The 21,314-nt window shown below is 34.6% G+C and overlaps 1 protein-coding gene across 4 annotated transcripts in view; it reads right to left on the reverse strand.

Annotated features, from left to right (window-relative positions):
• Window positions 1–21,314, reverse strand: part of LRBA (LPS responsive beige-like anchor protein) — a 742,057-nt gene that overhangs the window by 46,096 nt on the left and 674,647 nt on the right. For 3 of the 4 annotated variants that reach the window (XM_074272513.1, XM_074272515.1, XM_074272514.1), the window contains exons 49-50: window positions 7,597–7,686; window positions 414–606 (exon numbers count right to left, since the gene is read on the reverse strand). In XM_074272513.1, the coding sequence (XP_074128614.1) occupies window positions 414–606; window positions 7,597–7,686 (283 nt within the window). The remainder of the gene's footprint in view (window positions 1–413; window positions 607–7,596; window positions 7,687–21,314) is intronic. The other variant, XM_074272516.1, reaches the window with a different exon arrangement.

Consider the following 21,314-nt stretch of genomic DNA (forward strand, 5'->3'; position numbering starts at 1 on the left):
TGTAGATTATAAGCTCCTTGAGGTCAAGGACTATGTCATCTTATATTTATTCTATATGCCCCTCACCCATAGCATTTAATATATGGCTACAAACACCACACACACTCAATAAATACTTGTTGAATAAATGAATTTTTGCACTCATATATGTTGAACTATATGTATTTGTATGTTTTCATACATATATAAGCATATAAATACATGGGTATATATACTATATGGAAAAACAGATACCAAGAAATAGTATGGTTAAACATCAATTGTATTGTAGACCTTTGGTGGAGGGTCAACATATCTAAGGTTTGCAAGCTGCAACCTTAAACTTCTGTGCAAGAATAAGAAATATTGAGATGTAATTCTTTAACAAGGCTTATAGTGTTGACTGTAGCTCAAGACGTTGTTTCTTTACTCACCAGGAAGGTTGTGCCACTTGTTCACAGCAAATAGCCTGTTAGCAGTGACTGTGATCACAGCAGGAGTTGCCAAGCCGGGCTGGGTGTTGGCTGCTACGTGAGTGACAGGGGAGTTGGATGGGAACTTTAGGACCATGATCACATCCTGCTGAGCTTGGTCTGTGAACATCAATGGACTCTGCAGGAGGAGATACTGTTGAGTGGGCATGACAAGACCCCAAATACATAGGAAAGAACAAGAAAAGGGGAGAGGGTATAGGAAAAGAAGGGGAAGAATAGATTAAAACAAGCAAGCACCACTAGCAGCTGCAAGTGAAAGCATCAGACAGGCTAGAGGAAACAGAAAGGTGATTTGAATTTTTAAAAAATATATTATGACTTTTGAAATTTTCTGTTTGGAATGATGGTGGGAAAAACTTCATCCACGCCACTGGGTCAGACAATGGAAAAGAGACAAACAAAAACCCCCAAATGCTGGAAACTAGAAAGCTTTCCAGTTCATATTCTAGAAAGAGACTGTGTAGTCTTTATTAAAGTTTCCAATGGTCCGTTATTTGCCAAAAAGCCATCTTCTGGCTCTATTGAGATAGTATACCGAAGAAAGTATGGAACAGGCAAGAGTCAAGGAAATTCCCAGACACCACCAAAAGTTGTGTTGAGTTGGAATGGAGATTTTGACAAACTGAATAAAGAGAAAATAAAAATATATTTACATACAGCACATTTAGATGGCATACAGTCATTATTACAGGTAAAGAAATAACTTATTGATATAACGCATAAACTTAATTATGAACCTGTTTCAAAGCAAAGTTTAATTAAATGAACTAGTAAAGACAATATATTTATATAGTGTACACAGTCATAAACACCACCCTATGGTAATGCAAATGTATTTTCTTCTTCTAGCAGTTAATTGTAAAGAAAAACACCTAAATGACATTTCTCCCCCTCCCAATATCACAAACCAGAGATCCTGGGTTTTTTAACTCTCCTTTGAACACTTGATAGTAACTGAAATTTATAACACAATACTGACTATTCTGACGGTATTATCAATATAAATCTTAATATATCTACTAAAGATTTGGAAAATTCTTCCAACTCATAAGTAAAAATCTAGGACATAACCTAAAACAGTGTACATAACAGTAAGCTCTATTTGGTAATAGTGGGTTGTACATTTTCAGCCACTCTCCCTTTCATATTTACTTTGAAAAATCTGATCAGAATTGTTAAGAATGGAAATAGTCTGATGAAGTTCTCTTGGCTGACTTCCTACTGCCATATTTTAATACACCAGGTATATGTGCACGTATAAATGCATACATTTAATATATATTTATTCAGAACTGCTAATAAAAAATTGAATGCATTTGCATTTTTATTATCAGTCCTTTTAAAAAAGTTATTAAGAGTACTTAGAAAAACATATTGCACTAAGAATTCCTATTTGCACTCTTTGCATAAAGGTGTAAATAAAGGCAACTAATAAGCTACCCAGACACCCTTCTGAGCAAGTGGCTAAAAGCCAATCAATATTATGAGTTAATCCTCCCTGGATGCTCATTCAATTAAAGGTGTCAGTAATGCCTCATCTGATGTGGCCTCAATTAAATCCAACTATCTGATGGTGTGAAAACACAGGGGGATACAGCAACAGCAGCAGACCCAGACAAATAGGCAGCCTTCGTGTGGCTGCTAATTACTACACCTGGTGTATATTATGGCTTAGGCACTTAACACAGCACGAAGCAACTTTAATTTCTGCTGAATTCACGGTAGAGGCAGAGGACCCTAATTTGAACTTTAGTAAATAAAATGAAAACACACTTCTGCTTTTAAAAACTTGAGTTCCTAATATGGAAATTCTTATTTCTTAATGTCATAGTCGGGGGGGAAGCATTCTAAAATTGTTTTAATTAATTTTGTGAAATTGCATTATCGATCCCAGATAAGAAACAATCAACAATAAATAACATGACCTATGAACTGTTCTGTGAGATGCCCTAAGTTATGTACTTTCAAAATATTTGCATATGCTACTAATGAGAAAATTGGAGCATAATACAAATTATGCATAAAACATCTCATTGGAAATTCATGCATGTTTATCTAGTTTGATGGACTACACCAGAAAATATCATGTTTTAAACTAATTCCAATATTTGTGCTTAAACAAACAAGCTTAAATCTGGTGAAAGTAGAAAGAACATACTGTTTGCATCTTAAGTTTCTTTGACATGCCAACTATTGATTATCTAGTAGGAATAAGTAGACCTTTAATATTCCTACGGCTTCCTCTGTACTGGAAGCAAGGCTGGATTTAACTAAATTAGTGGAACAACTAGTAGAATGAGAACTGCTAAGAGTATTTCTGCAGGACAGACAATGGGGAATAATAGAACAAGCATTGTCTTAGGAGTGTAAGGATCAAGGTTCAAAGTCTAGTTCTGTAACTTTAGACAAGGCACTAAACTTAGCTGGGTCTCAGTTTACTTTTCTGTACAATAAGAACATTGAGATATGTGACGTCTAAAGTTTCATCTAGTTCTAAACTTGGGATCTCAGAATTCTAAAGAATGCCTATAGAAGAATGAAAAACTTCAAGCAGGATAAGGAATTTTATTTAATTTCATACAACAAAGTCACTTAAGACTTCATCTCCTGACCACCACTTTCTGCTCTCCCCAGTCTATCTCCATTCTTCCCACACACACCCACACATACACACACACACACACACACACACACACACACACACACACACACACACGCCTTAAGACACTATTACATGCATAATTAAATGGAGCTCAGGTATCCAACTCAGGAGTTAGAGAGAGTGGAAATCCTTTTCCTAGGACCTGTAGTTAAGTTGTTTTTACCCTTCCAAATTCTGGTAGTGGATAGGAGAGAATGAACATTTAATTAAGAACAAGCAAGAAGAAGAATCTTACTATATTAATAATAGTTTTGTTTCAGGGAAGAGGATTCTTCCTCAAAATATCATTTCTTTACTCAATAAACTTCACTGGTTCCCTATTACTTCTAGGATTAATAAGTTCTTCTCTATTTGGCACTTAAGCTCTTCCTAGCCTTGCCTCTCCCTATTTTTTTCAGTCTTCTTAAATACGTTATTAACTCACAAAGTCCAACTATACTGACTTATTGTTCCTCAATCAGGAAACTACCTGCAGTTTTTGTACCTTTGCACTATTACCTATGCCCAGAACATTCTTTCTCTTAAAATCTCTAGCTTCCTTTTAAGACTCAGATCAAACTTTATCTTCTGTAGGATGGAAGTCCTTCAAGTTTCCTTACCCCAAACCCCTACAATATAGGATTAATAGCATGAGGCATGATATAATCTGAAAATAACTAACACATTAAAAGTATTTTCTATATGCCAGGCACTGAAGCGCTTTACAATTAGTATTTCATTGGAACCTCATCCAATCCTGAAAAGCTGCAAAATGCTACAAATGGGGAAACTGAGGCAAACAAGATTTAAGTGACTTAGCCAGATGATACAGCTAGTAAATGTCTGACACTAGATTCAAACTCAGGTTTTCCAGCCTGTACTCTATTCACCGCACCACCTAGCTGCCTCAAGGTAAGTCTTTAATTCATCATAATATTTTTTACTATCACCTGTACCTTGACTATGGATGTTTCAAGGTTCTGTCCTAGGCCTTCTCATTTCCCTAGAAATTCTTTCTTGTGATGACCTTGTCGCTGTCTTTGTTTTAATTATTTCTCTCATATCTGTATTTCCAACACTAATCCTATTTCCTGAGCTCTAGTCCCACAACACCAACTGCCTATAGGATACTGTGAACCGGATGTCCTTTGGCATGTCAAACTCTGTCCAAAACAGAGAACTACATTCTCCATAAATTCCACCCCTTTTCCAAACTTCCTTATTCCTCTTAAGGGACTAACCTATCTTTTGGTTATTAATGTTCACAACTTCTTAGTCAGTCTCTACTCTTTATTCTCCCTCACCTCCACATATTCAATCAGCTGCCAAGTATTTGTATTTCCTCACAAAATCTCTGCTATCTGTCCCTTTCTCTATACTTACATAACCTAGTGACCATAGATCAAGGATACATCATCTTCCCCTTACTTACTGCAAGAGCCTCCAAACTGGTATCTCTGCTTCAAGCTTCTCCCCACTCCAATCTATCCAACAGAATTGCCAAAGAGATTCTCCTTAGCAAGGATCTGAACATGTCACTCCCTTACTAAATAAATTTAAGTAGCTCCCCAATGCTTCTAGGATAAAATATAAATTCCTGCTCTGTAACTTTTATAGTTTTTCACAACCTAATCATAACCTAACTTTCCAGTCTCATAATACACCACTCCTATGTCTGAAATCTATGGGTTCCCTCCTTCCCTTGTCCTCCTCTCTCTTACCTTTGGGGCCATCTCTCATGCCTGGACTGTATTCCCCTCCACATTTTTATCTCATAAAACTTCTCTGGTATTTTCACCTTTTTTGTCATTGTTTGCTTGTCTTTTGTTTTCTTTCTCATTTTTCTTCTTTTTGATCAGATCATGATAATTGTGGAAATACATATAGAAAAACTGCACATATTTCACCTAAACAAAATTCTCCTTTTTTGTAAAAGGCAATTCAAATATCACTTTTTACATCCTCTCATGATATCCATAACTGTGTCATTCATTTATTCACACACACAGATGTGTCTATGTATGATGTATGTAGGATGCAGGTATTTTCTCTCTCTCTCTCTCTCTCTCTCTCTCTCTCTCTCTCTCTCTGTCTCTCTCTGTCTCTCTGTCTCTCTCTCTCTCTCTCTCTCTCTCTCTTTCTTTCTCTCTCCACATACCTGCACATACATACACATAAACACAATGCAAACCCATGTTTATGTATACATATTTTATGTGTGTATATTACATATATGTAAAAATACATGTATGTGTATGTGTTAGAGACTTAATAAATGCTAGTTGAAAGTAATACCCATATTCTTGGATGACCAGCTGTAAATGACTTTGTTATTCTCAGTACAATCATCACAACTACTCTGAAGGACTTATGATGAAAAAATCCTATCCATACCCAGAGAAGGAACTGATTGCAACTGAATATAAATTGAATCATTCTCTTTTTGTGTGTCTGTCTCCCTTTTTTAAAAACAATTTTTCTTGAGGGTTTTTATTTTCATTAGGGTGGGAGATGTTTTCTTTTACAACTTGACTTTTATGGAAAAGTATTGTATAACTTCACATGTGGTTTCTTAATTGTGGGTGGGGATAAGGGAGAGAACCTAGAATGCAAAAAAATTTAAAAACAAATGTAAAAAAAATGTTTTGAATGTAATTGAAAAAAATATTAAGTAAATAAATCAAATATAAATGTTTTTTGATTGCTCCCTGACAAGGGAGTAGTGTGGACTAGTAACAATATGGATAAAGCCAAAGATTTGCTAAGAATACTAGTACAGTCCCAGGAGAACTAGAATATACATGGGATATACATTTTGGCTGACTCTAAAGTGAGGAGGAAGTTTCTTAATTGGTCTCCCTACCTCTAGAGCTCCCCCTGCCCCATCCATTCTCCAATATCCACTGCTAATCCTGAAGCCTAGGACTGACCCTGTCACTCCCTTATTCAAGGAGTATCAATGGTCTTCAGGTCTCTAGGATAAATCCAAACCCCATTCTTATTTGAAGCCTGTCATGAGCTTGCTCAAATTTGCCTTCCTGTCCTAGCAAACTAGACTATTTTCTGTGCCTTCATAAGAAGTGATGTCCAAATCTCCATCCAGCTCCAAGTCTTTGCACAATCTGCCCTTGCATGGAATATCTCCTTCCTCAACTCTGTCTCTTTTAATCCCTAGCTTCCTTCAAAACTCAGCTCAATTGCCATACTTCATGGGAAGTCTATCCTGTAGTAAATTATTATGTATCTACCTTCTATATATATTTTGTATCTAATTTTTTGGTGCATATGAGCTTTCTTCCAAGAGACTAAAAGCTTTTGAGAATAAGCATCAATTTAGTTTTGCCTTAGTATCTCAACATTCATCCTTAAAATGCCTGGTAAAAAGTATGCACTTAATAAATACTCTTTGAATGAATGAAATATTGGCAGGTGATAAGGGAGAGAAACTGAGTTACTGAGGTGGAGATGGGGCACATTACTCTAGGTTGTATCACAATCTTTTGGGGTCTCAACCATAAAATAATTGTGGATATAGTATCCTTTTGGTACCAAATCATGTTACTATGGTTCCCATTACTGATCTAGGTCGTAGATCTAGATTTCCTCCTGATGATATTCCTTATCTGGAGTGTCATTCTATTCTTGACTAGGAACAGATGACTGTGATAGGAATTATATTAGATGGGAGAACTTTCTCCAGGGATTTGAGTGTACAAAAGATATGGAAAAATAAATGAAAAAAAGTGCAGTGTCCTTTTTATCCAATTCCTTTGGGACTCATACTATTTTTCAATTATACTTCATTATATATATATATGTATATTTATTTATACATATATATGTATATTTATTTATACATATATATATACACATATATGTATATTTCTTTATATATGTGTATATTTATTTATATATATATACATATATATGTATAATTATTTATACATATATATGCATATATATTCAATGATACTTTCTGAGAGTTATTATGACAAAAGCAAGTATCCTGTAGTAAAAATACATTTACAAATTCCTTCCACTAAAAAAAGGTAAGAAAATGTGAAAAACAACCATAAAAATTAACAAATAAAAGTAGAAATATAGAGAGAAAAACAAGAAGTTGTCACTACTCCATTTGGTAATTTAAAGCATCTGGATCATAACTAAAAGGTAATAAAATTTTGGCTTCATCAGTTCTGTACATGCAGAACAGTAAAACAAAAACTTATTAAACAAATACTACAGCTCCTGGAAAATCAACTTTTTATCAAATTGAATCTTTGCAATAATTCTTGGTGGATGAGCAAATTAACAACGAACTCTTATACTCAGCAGAAAAGACAGGCAAGAGAGTCAAATCACCAAGTCCCTTGTACCCTGGATCAGATGTGATCATCCCAAGCACCGTGCAATTTTACCCCAAGAACTTAAGATTGTATCAAGACAGCAAAAGTCCAGAGAAGACAGAAAAGTGCTACTTACCACCTGCATGGCAGAACTTCTGGGAGGATGTGGCTCTATAAGCAGCTGGGAAGGAGTTTGTCCAAAACTTCGGATTTGAGCTTCAACAGCCTGAAAAAAGGCACAAGCAAGTTTGCATGTTACGAGGTGCTAATTACAGGCAATACAACCATAACTGTCACCTGAAAATGTCAATTTACACTCTGGTTTGTTTCACACTGAAAACTGACCTCCTGTGTTCACTGAAGGCTAAGTGCCTGGCACTGGTACTAAGAATGAGGTCATTTTTTAGTGTTGTGGATGCTATTTCCATGAGAACTACCATGCAAAGACTCCTCGTCTTGTTCAGAAATATTAAACAGAAACTAGCAATTACAATCAGATTGGCTTCATTCAACTCTGGTTTTTTGACTAACTTTTCTCCCTTGCACTGTGCTTGACAACTAAAAGACAATATTTTATTGCTAAAGATAAAACATTGATTCTATATACCATTTGAAACCTGAAAAATGGGAGAAAGAACAAGTAGAAATTATTTGATCTATATTATCTTCACATACAGGGAAATCATTCTATCTTTGTTATATCTTTGATACATATTTTGGGATTTCCCACACCGTGCTCAACTGTTTTATTTATTTATTTTTTTGGCTGACTTAAGACATATTTTTATTGATCTTTTGTTTCTACATCATTTTTATTTCCAAATTTCTTCTTTCTCTCCCATACCCAAAGTAGTAAAGGACTTCTAACAGAGAATAAATGGAAAAGAGGGAGGAAAAAAGGCAGTTCAACAAAAGTGAACACATCAACTGTGTCCGATATTACATATAGAATTCCACATATATAGATCCTCATTGCAATAAGGAAAAGAGGGAGGCACATTTTATCAACTCTTTGCTCCAGGGTCAATCTTGATTGATCACCAAAATTACGCAGTATGGAGGTACATTTTTGTTGTTGTCATTCTCTGCCTTTACATCGTTGTAGTCAAGGTGTATATTATTTTTCTGGATTGATTTACCTCACTTTGCGTTAGTTCACACATCTTTCAGTGCTTCTTTGAATTCTTCATACATATAATTTCTTGTGGCACAGTAATATTCCCTTACATACAAATATCCCAAATAACGGGCATCTACTTTGTTACCACAAAAGTGCTTTCATGAATATTTTGATGTATGTCAAACTTTTCTTTATGTCTTTGATCTCTTTAAAAGGCATTTGAACAGCAAGAGATCTGGGTAAAAGAGTATTGATATTTTATTTATTTTTTTAAAAAAAGAAGTACATTCTAAATTGTTTTCTGGAATGGCTGAACCAGTTCACAGTGAAGTTAACAGCGCATTTTTGTGCCTATCTTTCTGATGCCCTTTAAATATTAACTACTCTAGTTGTTCTGACCTGTTATTTCTCTTATTATTGGAAATTCAGGAGAATCTTTTATGTGATTCTTAATTAGTTGCAATTCTCTTGAGAACTGTTTCTTAAAATCCTTTGACCAGTTTTCAACTGGGCATTTGCTCTTAATTTTTATTAATTTGTATTCATTCTTATATAACTTGGATAACACTCTTAATAGCTATTCGATATAAAGATTTCTTCCCATCTTCAGTTTTCTTTCTCATCCTAACAGCATTATAGTTTAAAAATTAACTTTACCTTTTGTTACTTCTATCCCTTGTCTGCTTACTAATTTCCTCCTAAATCATAGCTATAAAAGATACTTCTCATCATGTCAACTTTTATATTCTAGTCACATAACTCTTTTGAGATTCTTATGCCATATAGTGTAAAAGGTTGGTCTGAATCTAATTTCTGTCAATCTGCTTTCTAGTTTTCCCAGAAGTTCTTGTCTAAAAGGGAATTCTTCCTTAACTAGTTTATATTCTTGGCTTATGATCTCTGTACTACCACTGCCTCTTAAGTAAAGTCTTTCTGGCCATTTTTCCTACTTTTGCACCTTGAAGACTCCCTAACATTTTATCTGATTTACTGCTGGGCTCTGGACAAAGACTCCACCTTGTCATAGCTGTGCCATAGCTGAACCTGTAGTTCTGCACCTTTTCATCTGGCCTACAGCTAAACTTTTTTTTTTTTTTTTTTAAATGTGTTGCCTCCTCCAATAAAAGTATGAGTTTCTTCAGAACAGGATCTATCTTGCTTTTGATATTTGTAACCCTTCTGAACCTGACAGTATCTAAACTTAACTAAATGCCTTTTTCATTCACTTATTCTGTGCCTGTCTCTGACTTTGCATTGTCTGGGTTCCATACCTAAAATGTGCTCACTTTATTTTTGCTTCTGGAAATCCCTGACTTTCTCCAAGATTCATCTTGAAGTTAATTCTTTCCTGGTCCACCCAACTACTTGTGCCTTTACATGCAAGGTCACCTTGACATTGTTTTATTTGTGGCTACTCTCTCAACCTGGAGGTTGTATCCCCCAAGGGCAGTTTCTCTTTCAATTTCTAGGAGTAACCTAGAGGGTCTCTTAACTAATTCCATAACTCATGAGCCCTGGTCATTGTGCTTCTTCATCACAATCAGCCAGCAGACACTACTGTCCTTCATCAAAGGTACTTTACTATGATTGCATAGTAAGAACAGTAATTACAAAGTATTCCCACTATAAATCTGAGGTGAACTCTTCCACAAATTCATAGTGTCCATGGAAATAACTGGGGTCAAACTCAAGAGCAAAACTGTAGTAATGTAAAGAATACTTGTATGCCAAAGGTAGTTTAAAAGTCCTAGTATTATAGTGCGTAGAAGTAATTTTTCGGGGGCAGCTAGGTGGCACAGTGGGTAGAGCACCAGCCCTGAAGTCAAGGAGGACCTGGGTTCAAATTTGACCTCAGACACTTAAAACTTCCTAGCTGTGTGACCTTGGGCAAGTCACTTAATCCCAATTGCCTCAGGGGGAAAAAAAAAGTAATTTCTCCTTTTTTTTTTAATAGAATCATTACGAAACTCTCCTTGGGTATAATGTTTGCTGGGCAGATTGCTTAGCTAGCTCTACAAGATCTGCTCCTTTCTATATAACCCTTCTTTTCTTAAAAATTTTTATTAAAATCTTTTATTTTCAAAACATGTACATAGATCATTTCGACATTCACCCTTGCAAATGTGTTCCAAAATTTTTTCCCTTCCCTTCTTCCCATCCCCTCTCTTAGCTTCTATACCTATTTCCACAATTATGTTGCACAAGAAAAATCAGATCAAAAAGGAAAAAAAATGAGAAAGAAAACAAAATGCATCTGTGGATGTAGATGCCTTGATGGCTCTCTTCATCACAAGATCATTGGAGCTCTCCTGAATCACCTGAATCAAGAGCCAAATCTGTCAGAATTGGTTATTGTATAATTTTGCCATTGCTGTATGCAATGTATAACTCTCTTTTCTACTTCCAAATGTCACATTTCTTGAGAGCGATTTCCTTGGGTGATTGTCTCTCTTTCCTTGTCTGTCTGCAGTGTGTATCTCTCTATTCCCTGTTGGATTTAATGTCTCTCACTGGTCTAAAATTACCCCTTCATAAAGTCATATAGTTGCATGGGGACAAGTGGAAGAGGAGGGGAAAATTTCCTCTATACCCAAAGATAACTGCTGGTTTACAATATCTTTAACTTTAAAATTCTGAAATTAATTCAGAGTTCATCTACTTAAAATCCTCAAAGATATGGCTAATTTGTTTTTTACATCAACATGTTGTTCTCTTCTTGACTCAAAGACTCATAAAAGACATATATACCAGACCTCTATAGTCAATTTAACACTTCATTAATATTTTTTAATATCTTCTGGGACTGCATCAATTGGAATAGCGTTGGGGAACACTCTCTCTTACATGTTCATGGTGTCTCCCTCAATTGACTACATTGTAAATTAGGCAGAAGGCATAAAAGCTCCACTCTATTTCAACAATAAATAAAACTACCTGAATGGCTGGACCCAAAGAATAGTTATTAATTATTTGATTTAAACTTGGAAGGGAATCTCTGGTTAAGTGTCCCAAGGATCTGAACTTACCTGTGCTATTTAACATTTTCATCAATGACTTTGGAAAAGGCATAGATGGAAAGCTTATTAAAAAGCTGGGAAGGATAGATAACAACTTGTATGATAAAGTCAGGAGCAAAGAAAACTTGACAAGTTAGAATGATGGACCAAACCAAAGAAGATGAAGTTTGATAAGTGTAAAGAAGTACATTTGGTTTAAAAAAAAATTCAGCTTCCCCAAATGTAAGATCAAAGAGGTATAATTAGAAAACTGGATATCTGAAACAGACTGGGGGTTTAGTGCATGTTGATAATAATGTTATAGGTGATCCCTACCCAGGAGCTCCATTATGATGCTGAGCTTCAATTCAATTTTAATTCAATAAACATTTATTAAATCCCCTACTAGGTACAAAACATTGCATTATGTGTTGGCTGTGTCTTGGATCATCTCTTCCTCCTGTATATTATCTTGTCTACAGTTCTGAACAGCTCCCTTGGATTCAAATATGATTTCCCTGAAGATGATTTCCAAAACTATATAACCAGCTCTAACTTCTCTACTTAGCTCTACTCTTGAACCATCACCTGTCCCCTTGACATCTCAAACTGGATGAATTGCAAACATCTTAAACTCAACATGTCCAAAACTGAATTCATTCCCTTTCCCCAATAATCCTCCCTTCTGCAAAATTTCCCTATTATTATTGACCAGCGCAACTTTATCCTCAGACATCCAGAGTAGGAACCTTAATGTCATCTCCAGTATATTTCTCAACACTCATGATACATGAATTTTGTTTTCAAGACTTGTTATGTCTACTTGTACAACATCATACATATATATATATATATATATATATATATATATATATGTATATATATATATATATATACATATATATATATATATATATATATATCCCCTTCTCATCATGCATACAGCTCAATAAACCCCTCTTATCTTCTTGCTGTCCCTTACACATGACATTCTCTCTCTTGATTCCATGTCTTTCCAATGGCTATTTCTTATGTCTGTAATGCTCTCCTCATCTCTGTCTCCTGGTTTCTTTTAAGGGTCAACTCAAATCTACCTTTTGCATAAGGTCTTTTCCAATCTCTCTCCATACTACCTGTCCTCTGAGATAATCTTCCATTTCTTTTCTATATATGTTACATATACACTGCTGTTTGCATTTTGTCTCCCCCCTTGGAGTGCAAGTTTCTTAAGAGCTTGACTTTGTATCTTCAGTGTTTAGCACATTTGCTGGCACATGGAAGAGATTGATGATAATGCCAGTATTTTTAAAAGACTGGTATTTGGGATAGATTTAAATGCAGAACAAATGGAGAAAGGGAGATCACTTGAGGAATTATTATAATTGTTCAGGTGTGAAATACTGGTCCAAGATGATTGCTTTAATATGAGATTATAGAATATACACACAAATGTATAAGTGTATATAAAACATGTAAATATGGACATGTGTATACATATATGTATAGCACTTTGCAAATCTTAAAAAGCCATAGCAATGCTATCATTAGTAATGTTATTAACAAATATTTGCTGACTATTGGTTCTGACAGTTAGTACGCTTGAAAGTTTGATACAAAAAACCCAACATGTACACAATGAAATTCAAAAGGGAGAGAACAAAAAGAAGTAGGAGGATTAACAAGGATTTTGCAGAGAAGGTGGCCTATGAGCTATACTTTGAAGAAAGTTAGCCATTCTAATAGGCAGATATGAGGAACAAGTGCCTTCCAGTCACAGGGAGTGCAGCTGTGCACAGGTATGGAGGAGAGAAAGCAACAGACTAGCTGGATTAGAACAAGGTTTACTCTAAGAGAGCCTGCAGATAGTAATAAGGAGCTGAACTAGGGCAGAGACAGTGAGTGGAAAGAAGGGGAAATATATGAGAGATGTTATATAAAGACAGAATCAATAACTCGACTAACTGTTCATTTATCAAGTGATGTAAAGGGGACTCTTGTTCAGTTGGGATTTGGACAATGGGGCTTCTGAGGTCCTTTGAGGTTATGTGACAACCCCACAAGGAAACTGGGGCAAAAAAGTAAGACAATTCTTTAACTCAGCAAATATTTACTGAGCATCTCCCCCAGGGAAAACTATCAGTTAGCAAGGGGGAGAAATTAAAATTTTTTGAGCAAGGACATGACTGTAATAGAGGAAGAGGTTGAGAAGGATCAATCAACATACACAGAAATAAATTAGCCACCTGGAGTAATACTAAGCATAAGGTATAAAGAAACATTTTTCTTGCTCTCAAAAAATTTAGAATCTAATTGGAGAAAAAGGATGTTTATACCACAAATGTTTATCTTAATAAGCAAATGTCAAATACACGGTAAGGAAAACATCAATTCCTTCAACTCAAATCTGGAAGAGTGTATTCGATTCTGTGTTTACTATGTGATAGATCCTGCAGTAAGGGATTAGGATACAAATACGATCAGGTAATCCCTGCCCTGAAGGAGTTTTACATTCTAATGGGGGTGGGGAGGAGAGGAAAATAATACAGAAAAAGAAACAGAAAAAAGAGAGCGAGGGAGGTGAAAGTATCTGGCTCAGAAGCAGGGTAAGGAAAGTTCAGTACGTCACTAGTACAGCCTGGGAGTCAAGGTGGGAGAAAGGGAAGGTGAATTAAGGGGAAAAGAGGAATTAGATCATAGTTCACTAGGGCCTCCTCTTCAAACTGGAAGTTGTGGGAAGAACCAAGACAGTCGGAACAAAAGGCAGAAGTAGAGGGTAGATGCAAAAAGTAGTGTGGGGTCTAGGGTGAAGAATACTTCATGGCAAGATAGAGAAAGCCTTGTGGAGAGAAGTCAGCAAGACAGCCTGGAATGAAGCGTGTAGTAATTTAGAAGGCTGAACAGTGAATTGGTCGATATGGTGCTGTAGTTTTATATGGAGAGCTTCATGGCTAAGATATAACCTGATTCGACCTCTGAAACATGAATATAATTTAGTCAGATGCAGAAACAAGGTGATTAGAAGTTTTCTTTCTCTGTCAGCCCCTTGAATTTACTACCCAGCAACTGACTTTCTTTGCTTCTTTCTTCTTTCCCAACAAAAAATTTGGGCTTCGAACCTGGTAGAGTGTTCCTCATTTGCTGTCCCTTATGGATAATTACAACTTATTATTATTATTATTATTATTATTATTATTATTATTATTATTATTATTATTATTATTATTATTATTATTATTATTATTATTACTACACAGAAGAGTGATGGTAAAGCCAGTGTTTTAAGAAGATTAGATTTAAGAAGATAGGACGGCTAGATGGGAGTAGAGAGAAATTGGAGAAAAGAAGATCACCCAGGAAATGATTGTAATTGGCCAGGTGGTGGCAGTGGAACTGGAAATAAAGGGATAAATACAAAGGGGGAGTTAATAGCCATTGAGACTAATTAAATATAGAGGATAATGGAGGGAAAAGGCAACACTAATTACTCTTTGAGACTGAGTGACTGAGAGGATGATGATACACTAATCAAGATAGGTAAGTACGGTAAGAGTTTTAGGAGGAAGACAATGAGTTTTAGTTTTATTACTATGTTAAGTTTGAGATGATGCTAGGATATCCAAGAGGCATATCTATTAGGCAGTTAAAAAAAGTAGAACTAGACCTGACAAGAGGGATCAGGATCTAAAAACAAATTCAGAGGCTGTCTGCATAGTGGACAGAGCATCAGAGGAGTCTGGTATTAGGAAGTATTGAGTTCAAATCCAGCCTCAAACACTTATTAGCTGTGTAATCTAGAGCAAGTCACTTAACCCAGATTGCCTCTGTATCCTCTTCCGTAAAATGAGCATAATAATAGTCCCTACCTCTCAGGTGGTTGTGAAGCCCAAAAGGGATCATATTGGTAAAGTGCTGAGCACAGTGTCTGGCACATAGCAGGAGACATTTTATTAAAAGTTTATGTTTCCAAAGAGAGAGCAAATGGGCATAAAGTTAGGAGTATACACAAACCTGAGGATAAATGATGGAAATAGGAGGAAGAAAACCCATAAGGAAAAACAGAGAAGAAGCCAAGGGAAGAGCTGCCATGGCCAATGAGAACCAAGATGACCTACCAGAGACCTGTAAGAGAATATTTTCAATAGAGGAGCAAAGGCACAAATCAGACTGAAATGTCTTAAGGAGTTAATTTGTGATGAAATCAAGGCGGCAGATACAAAACGTTAATTAATCTGATAAGTTGAAAGTTATTCAAAGAGGACAATTGGAATGGTAAATAAATGGCAGGATGAAAGAAAGGGGTGTGTGTGTGTGTGTGTGTGTGTGTGTGTGTGTGTGTGTGTGTGTGTGGACAAAGAACTGGCATCAGGTTGAGAAGTTGTCAGTAGACTTAAAAGGGCAGAAAAGTTAGTGAAAAAGTTTCAAGAAGCAAAGTGATAGTACAAATAGAAGAACAGGTATGGGAGAGTCCACATCTTAACCTTAGGCAAAAGGGAAAGATGAAAATGAGCAAAAAGATAAGAAATTCTGATTTGGCAAATGGTGAAATTCTTTCATATTTTCAATGAAGTAAGTAATATTTATCTGAAATTGACTAAAATAGCTGGGAATAAACAGAAGTGGGCAACAGAATTAGGGATCTTAGGAGAATGTGAAGATTTGAAACAGCTGCTGTGGGAAGGGGACCAAAGAGTCAACAAGAGGTGAACAAAAGTATTGCCAAAGTATCAGTGAGAGCCCAGTTGCAACCGTGCAGCAGCAATAGATAATGGGCTAGCTCTGCATGGCTTTATGACTTCTCCTGCAAAGCTAATCAACCCAGAAGCAAACATAGGGAAAACAATGCTTTGCACATAAGTAGGCATTAATAAATGTTTGTTGAGTTGAATTGAACTGAACTAGAAGTTATACAGATTTGTGAGGAAAGCAAGTTAAGGGGATGAACTGAGGATTCAGCTTGGGCAGAAAAATCAAGCACAAATATAAGGGGAGTAGTAGAATGCAAAAAGCAGGAAGAGTAATTAAAGACTGATAATCTACTAAGATAAAGTTTAGGCTATGTGGGGGTTGCAGTCAGAGAAGAAAGATATGATTTGAGATATCAGCTGTGAATCACAAATAATAGCAAGGCTTAGGGTGTGGTGTGTATCTAGGGCATTTGGAGTTTCTCTGAGGTAGGCACATGATGAAAATTGAAATAAAAACGGAAATACATAATATTTCTGTATCCAAGCAATCATCATTAGAAAAAAGAGTCAGTCACTTTAAGAATCTCTTGATTCATTTAAGATAGTATCATGAAGTCTATCATATCCTTCAATTTCGAACTGAATGCTTCATACTCTCTCTAAATTTCTCAGGGAATTATTAAAAAATGAATCAATTAGTAAATGAATTATTAAAAAATACATGAATTCATTAATAAATAAGTAACAAGTGAATCCTTAGGGGCTATTGCATTTATCAGACTTGTTTTTTAAGTCTTCCCAATTTCTTTTACTTTAAAATATTGTAGTCATTACATAAATGGTTTTCCTAGATTTGTTCACTTCCTTCTCTATTAGTTAAGTCTTCCTACGCTTCTCTGAATTCAACATTTTTGTCTTTTAAATTGTAAACTCCTTGAAGGCAGGGCTTGCCTTTTGCCTTTTTATAAACCAAACACTTACTACAGTGTCTGTCCCATATTTGGAGCTTAATAAATGATTACTGATTGGTTTTTAAATTTTATAATAATAATTTCATTATTTTCACATGCAAAAATTTTCTAATCATTTCCCAAATGATGTTTCCAATTTTGCTAATACTTCTTTGTTGCAACAAAAAATGCTGGTACAAATACTTTTCTACATATGGGTCTTTTCTATCTTTCCTTTATTAAAGATAATACTATCCTATATCATCAATACTGTATTCAATACTCAATGTTATAAAAGGTGATTTAATGATGAAGAATCTATGTAAAAAAAGTGATTGCAGCAAAAAGGAAGACATACTACATAGCTGAAGTATTAAAGATGTAAAACAGTCTAGGGTTTATGGTACAAATCAATGAATTTTACTTTGGTCCAGTTGACTGAAAAAATTATTGTAGATTATTAAATAACATCAATACTTAGTTTATGTTCACTGAATGGGATAGTATCTAAGTTCACAAAAGAAAAATTAATCAAATTATTGGAACACACTACAGCAAAACTAATATATGGGGGCCACTAAGTGCTCATTTCAGAATTTAAAAATTTAAAACATAAATAAGAAAAATCTGAATAGAGTTTTAGAAAAAAAATTAGTTATAATAGCTGTCTGGAGAGGAAACTAAATGACTAGACTTATTTGTTAGCTGTATTTGTCATCTTTATAAAAACTAACCCTCTGCTAGGGTAAAAGCAAACCCACAAAAAAAGAAATATCAAAAACATTATTTACTGATCACAATGTAATAAAAATGATAATCAATAAAGAACATGGAAGAAAGGATTAAAAATTAAAGTTAGACTAAAAAAATTTAATTCTCAAAGATATGTAGGCCAAAAATAATCCACAGAAATATAAAACAAATCTTGAGCTGCAACTAAAGAAGTGTTTAACAACAAATTTATTTCTCTAAACACTTCCCTCAACAAAAGAGATAAAAGCATACAATTTGTAAAATTGAAAAAGTAACAAATTTTAAAAAACCAACTATACACAAAAACAGAAATTTCAAATATCAGAGAAGAGATAAAATTGAAAGCAATCCCCCCTCACCATTAACTGATAAACTAGGAGCTAGTTTTAAGAAAGCAGCAAAATATTACTAATTTGATAAAATAAGAAGAAAAATAAATATTTTTAAATATTAAAAAGATGTTATAATACATAAGGGAAAATACAGGAAACTATAATAAATTTTCTTGCCCAGTTATATAGGCAACAAAAACTGGTAACAAATGATAGATGAACATATTCAAATATATACAACATGAAGCAAACAAGATAACCCATTCTCGGGAAAATACACAGAAGTAGTCAGAATCCCAACACAAAATGGATTCATGACTGAATTTTACCAGACTCAAAGAACAATTCAACTATAAAATGTGTTGCAAAAAAGGCCAAAAAAGGGTTTCTCTCCAATTATTTTGAGACAAATATATTCCTAACACCAAAACCAGTGAGAGATAAAGCAGAGAACTAAAACTGTAGATCAATATTCCCAATGACTATTGATGCAAGAATATTGAATTAAGTACTAGCAAAACAACATTATATTTTAAAAATTCAACACTATGAAACAAAGATGGCACCTTGGTCACAAGGGAATTTACATTCTCTTGGGGGCAGGGGATATAACATGTTCACAGAAAAATACAAATATTATTCAAAATAAATAAAAAGAAATTTCAGTGGAGAGGATGCCAATACCAGGAGAGAACTAAATACTGCAGAAATTATTAGTTGGAATAGTATGCTACTTAAATTAAGACATAATATATTGAAAACCTATTTATTTAGAGTCAGATGAATTAGAGTGGATTCCTAGTTCATTTATTAGCTGCCTGTGAGATTTAAAGAAAATGACTTATTCTTGATGAGATTCACTCAATTTCCTTATACTCAATGATCCTTTCTGGCTCCAGGTACTATGATCCTAAGAAACTAGATTAGCCTGGGGTAAGGAAGTGCAGTCTGGCAGTAATTTCGGTAAACAGATTCTTCCCGCCCCTCCCCCATCCCATTCTAGATTCCTATAACAAATCTTAAATATAGCACCAGCATTCCAGATGTTCTTATACATAGTAATAAAACAGAATACGCTGTGCAAATCACTTATGTTTTCCATGACATGTTGGAAAAACCACGCATTTGTCTTTTATATACAGTTTTTCAAATATTAATAACAGAATTTACTAAGAGCTATGTATATGCAAATAACATGCCATTTTCAACAATCCTACTGTGTCTATTCTGGCATGTTTGCATCATTTTACCATCACCATAAGAAACAAATGTAGACTGACCTACATATAGTATAGATTTGGGCTATTACTTGACAAACATACTTTCACTGCTTTTCTAAATAAGCTTTTAAATTTAACTGTGAAAATATGTTAATTTACCAATATACTTGGTATCCGACAAGGAAGGCTGTAAATTTTTATTTTGAAGTGGTGGGGGGAGGAAGAAAAAAGTAGTTCAACATATGGATGTGGTTAAGGTAAAAACAGATGTTTGTTGCTTTTCTTTGCAGCAACACTTAAAGTTTGAAATTAGGTCTCCCTCCACTCCTACTTCATGTTTATGGCCAAAATTACTATTAAACTAGTTTAAAGGGAAAGAAACTTATTATCACATTTAAAAGTAGCTGTTAAAAAATATCAAGGGGAGAGGGGAATGTTCTGTTAAAGCAACTGTGTTAAATTTTAGTACTTAGTACATGTATAGCATTTGAAATTGGTATAATTTGAACATTTTGAAAATAAATATAAGCTGGGAGACTCATTAAGTTCTACTAAAAGGCCTTGCAATATAACTCTTAGCAATGTATGTATTTCGAAAACCCCATAGATGAGTAAATTTTGGTTTGTCACTATTTCTAACTCATTTGTTTTTCACATTTAAAAAGATTTAAATTAATTGTCTTCAATGTTTTCTACAGGGCTGCTATTATATGATTGCCAGTTTTCCCTTGTCCCTTAACTCATTTCTAAATTAAACTGGGACAAGACACCACTGCCTATTTGACATGTTTCCCTTGGATCCTTGCTATAGAGTAATTCAGGAGCCTGCTGATTAGTCTCTTCCTTTCTCTGGGGCCTCTGTTAAAATCTAGCTCTGATAACAGTGATCAAAAAAACCCATTCTGATCAGATAACTACTAAATGGCTATATGTTAAGATTTATACTTAAATTCCTAGTGGACAAAAATCCAGATAACATTCACCACTGTGGCAAAAACAAGGCTCAGAACAATTAAACATATTTGCTTAGGATGGGATGTAATTATGGGAGAGAAAATGTTCTATTATATCTTTAGTCCCTTTTTAGATAGCATTCCCATCAGAAAAAGGATTAGCAAAGAAAGAACCATTCAGAAAAAGATTCTTGCTCTCTAACCTCCTACCTGCTCTGGGGACACTAGTCTCCTTGGCAAAGTAAAACAAAAAAACAAAACAAACAAACAAAAAAAACAAACAAACACATTTATAGCTCAGTGCCAAAAATGCATTTATTTCCAAAAATAACACAGTGACCTTAATACATCCATGCACCATTGTTAATTTAGGAATCAAAGTATATTTTAAAATAAACTTTTAAGTTTAGGGGTATGAATATGCAAGATAATGTAGAAATATGTATTAGAATATGAAAATATTTGAAAATATAATTGCAAAAGATAAAATTTCCTTCCTGGAAAACTTAATGGATGTTCTAGCATATGAAAAATTTTAAATTGATAGTTAAACAAAATGTAGAAAACAATTCTGTCCCACTTTCGAGTACATATGAAAATATCTAACAAAGGGGCTCAGGAGGTTGATGGAAATGAAACTGAACTGAGAGGCAATTTTGACTATGTGAACAGGATATTGGCCTTGATGCCAGATACAAGGTAGGTGACACTAGGGAAGTCTTTAAGTTGCTACTAAGTTCTTTAGATAGAGAAGGTTCTTTATATCAATGAACAAATCTACGTTAAAAAAAAAAAAAAAAAAAAAGAATTGAACTGATTCTACCTAAATATCCATTTAAAATTTC

Source organism: Sminthopsis crassicaudata, chromosome 6 (genome assembly GCF_048593235.1).
Source record: "Sminthopsis crassicaudata isolate SCR6 chromosome 6, ASM4859323v1, whole genome shotgun sequence".
In the NCBI taxonomy this organism is placed as follows: domain Eukaryota; kingdom Metazoa; phylum Chordata; class Mammalia; order Dasyuromorphia; family Dasyuridae; genus Sminthopsis; species Sminthopsis crassicaudata.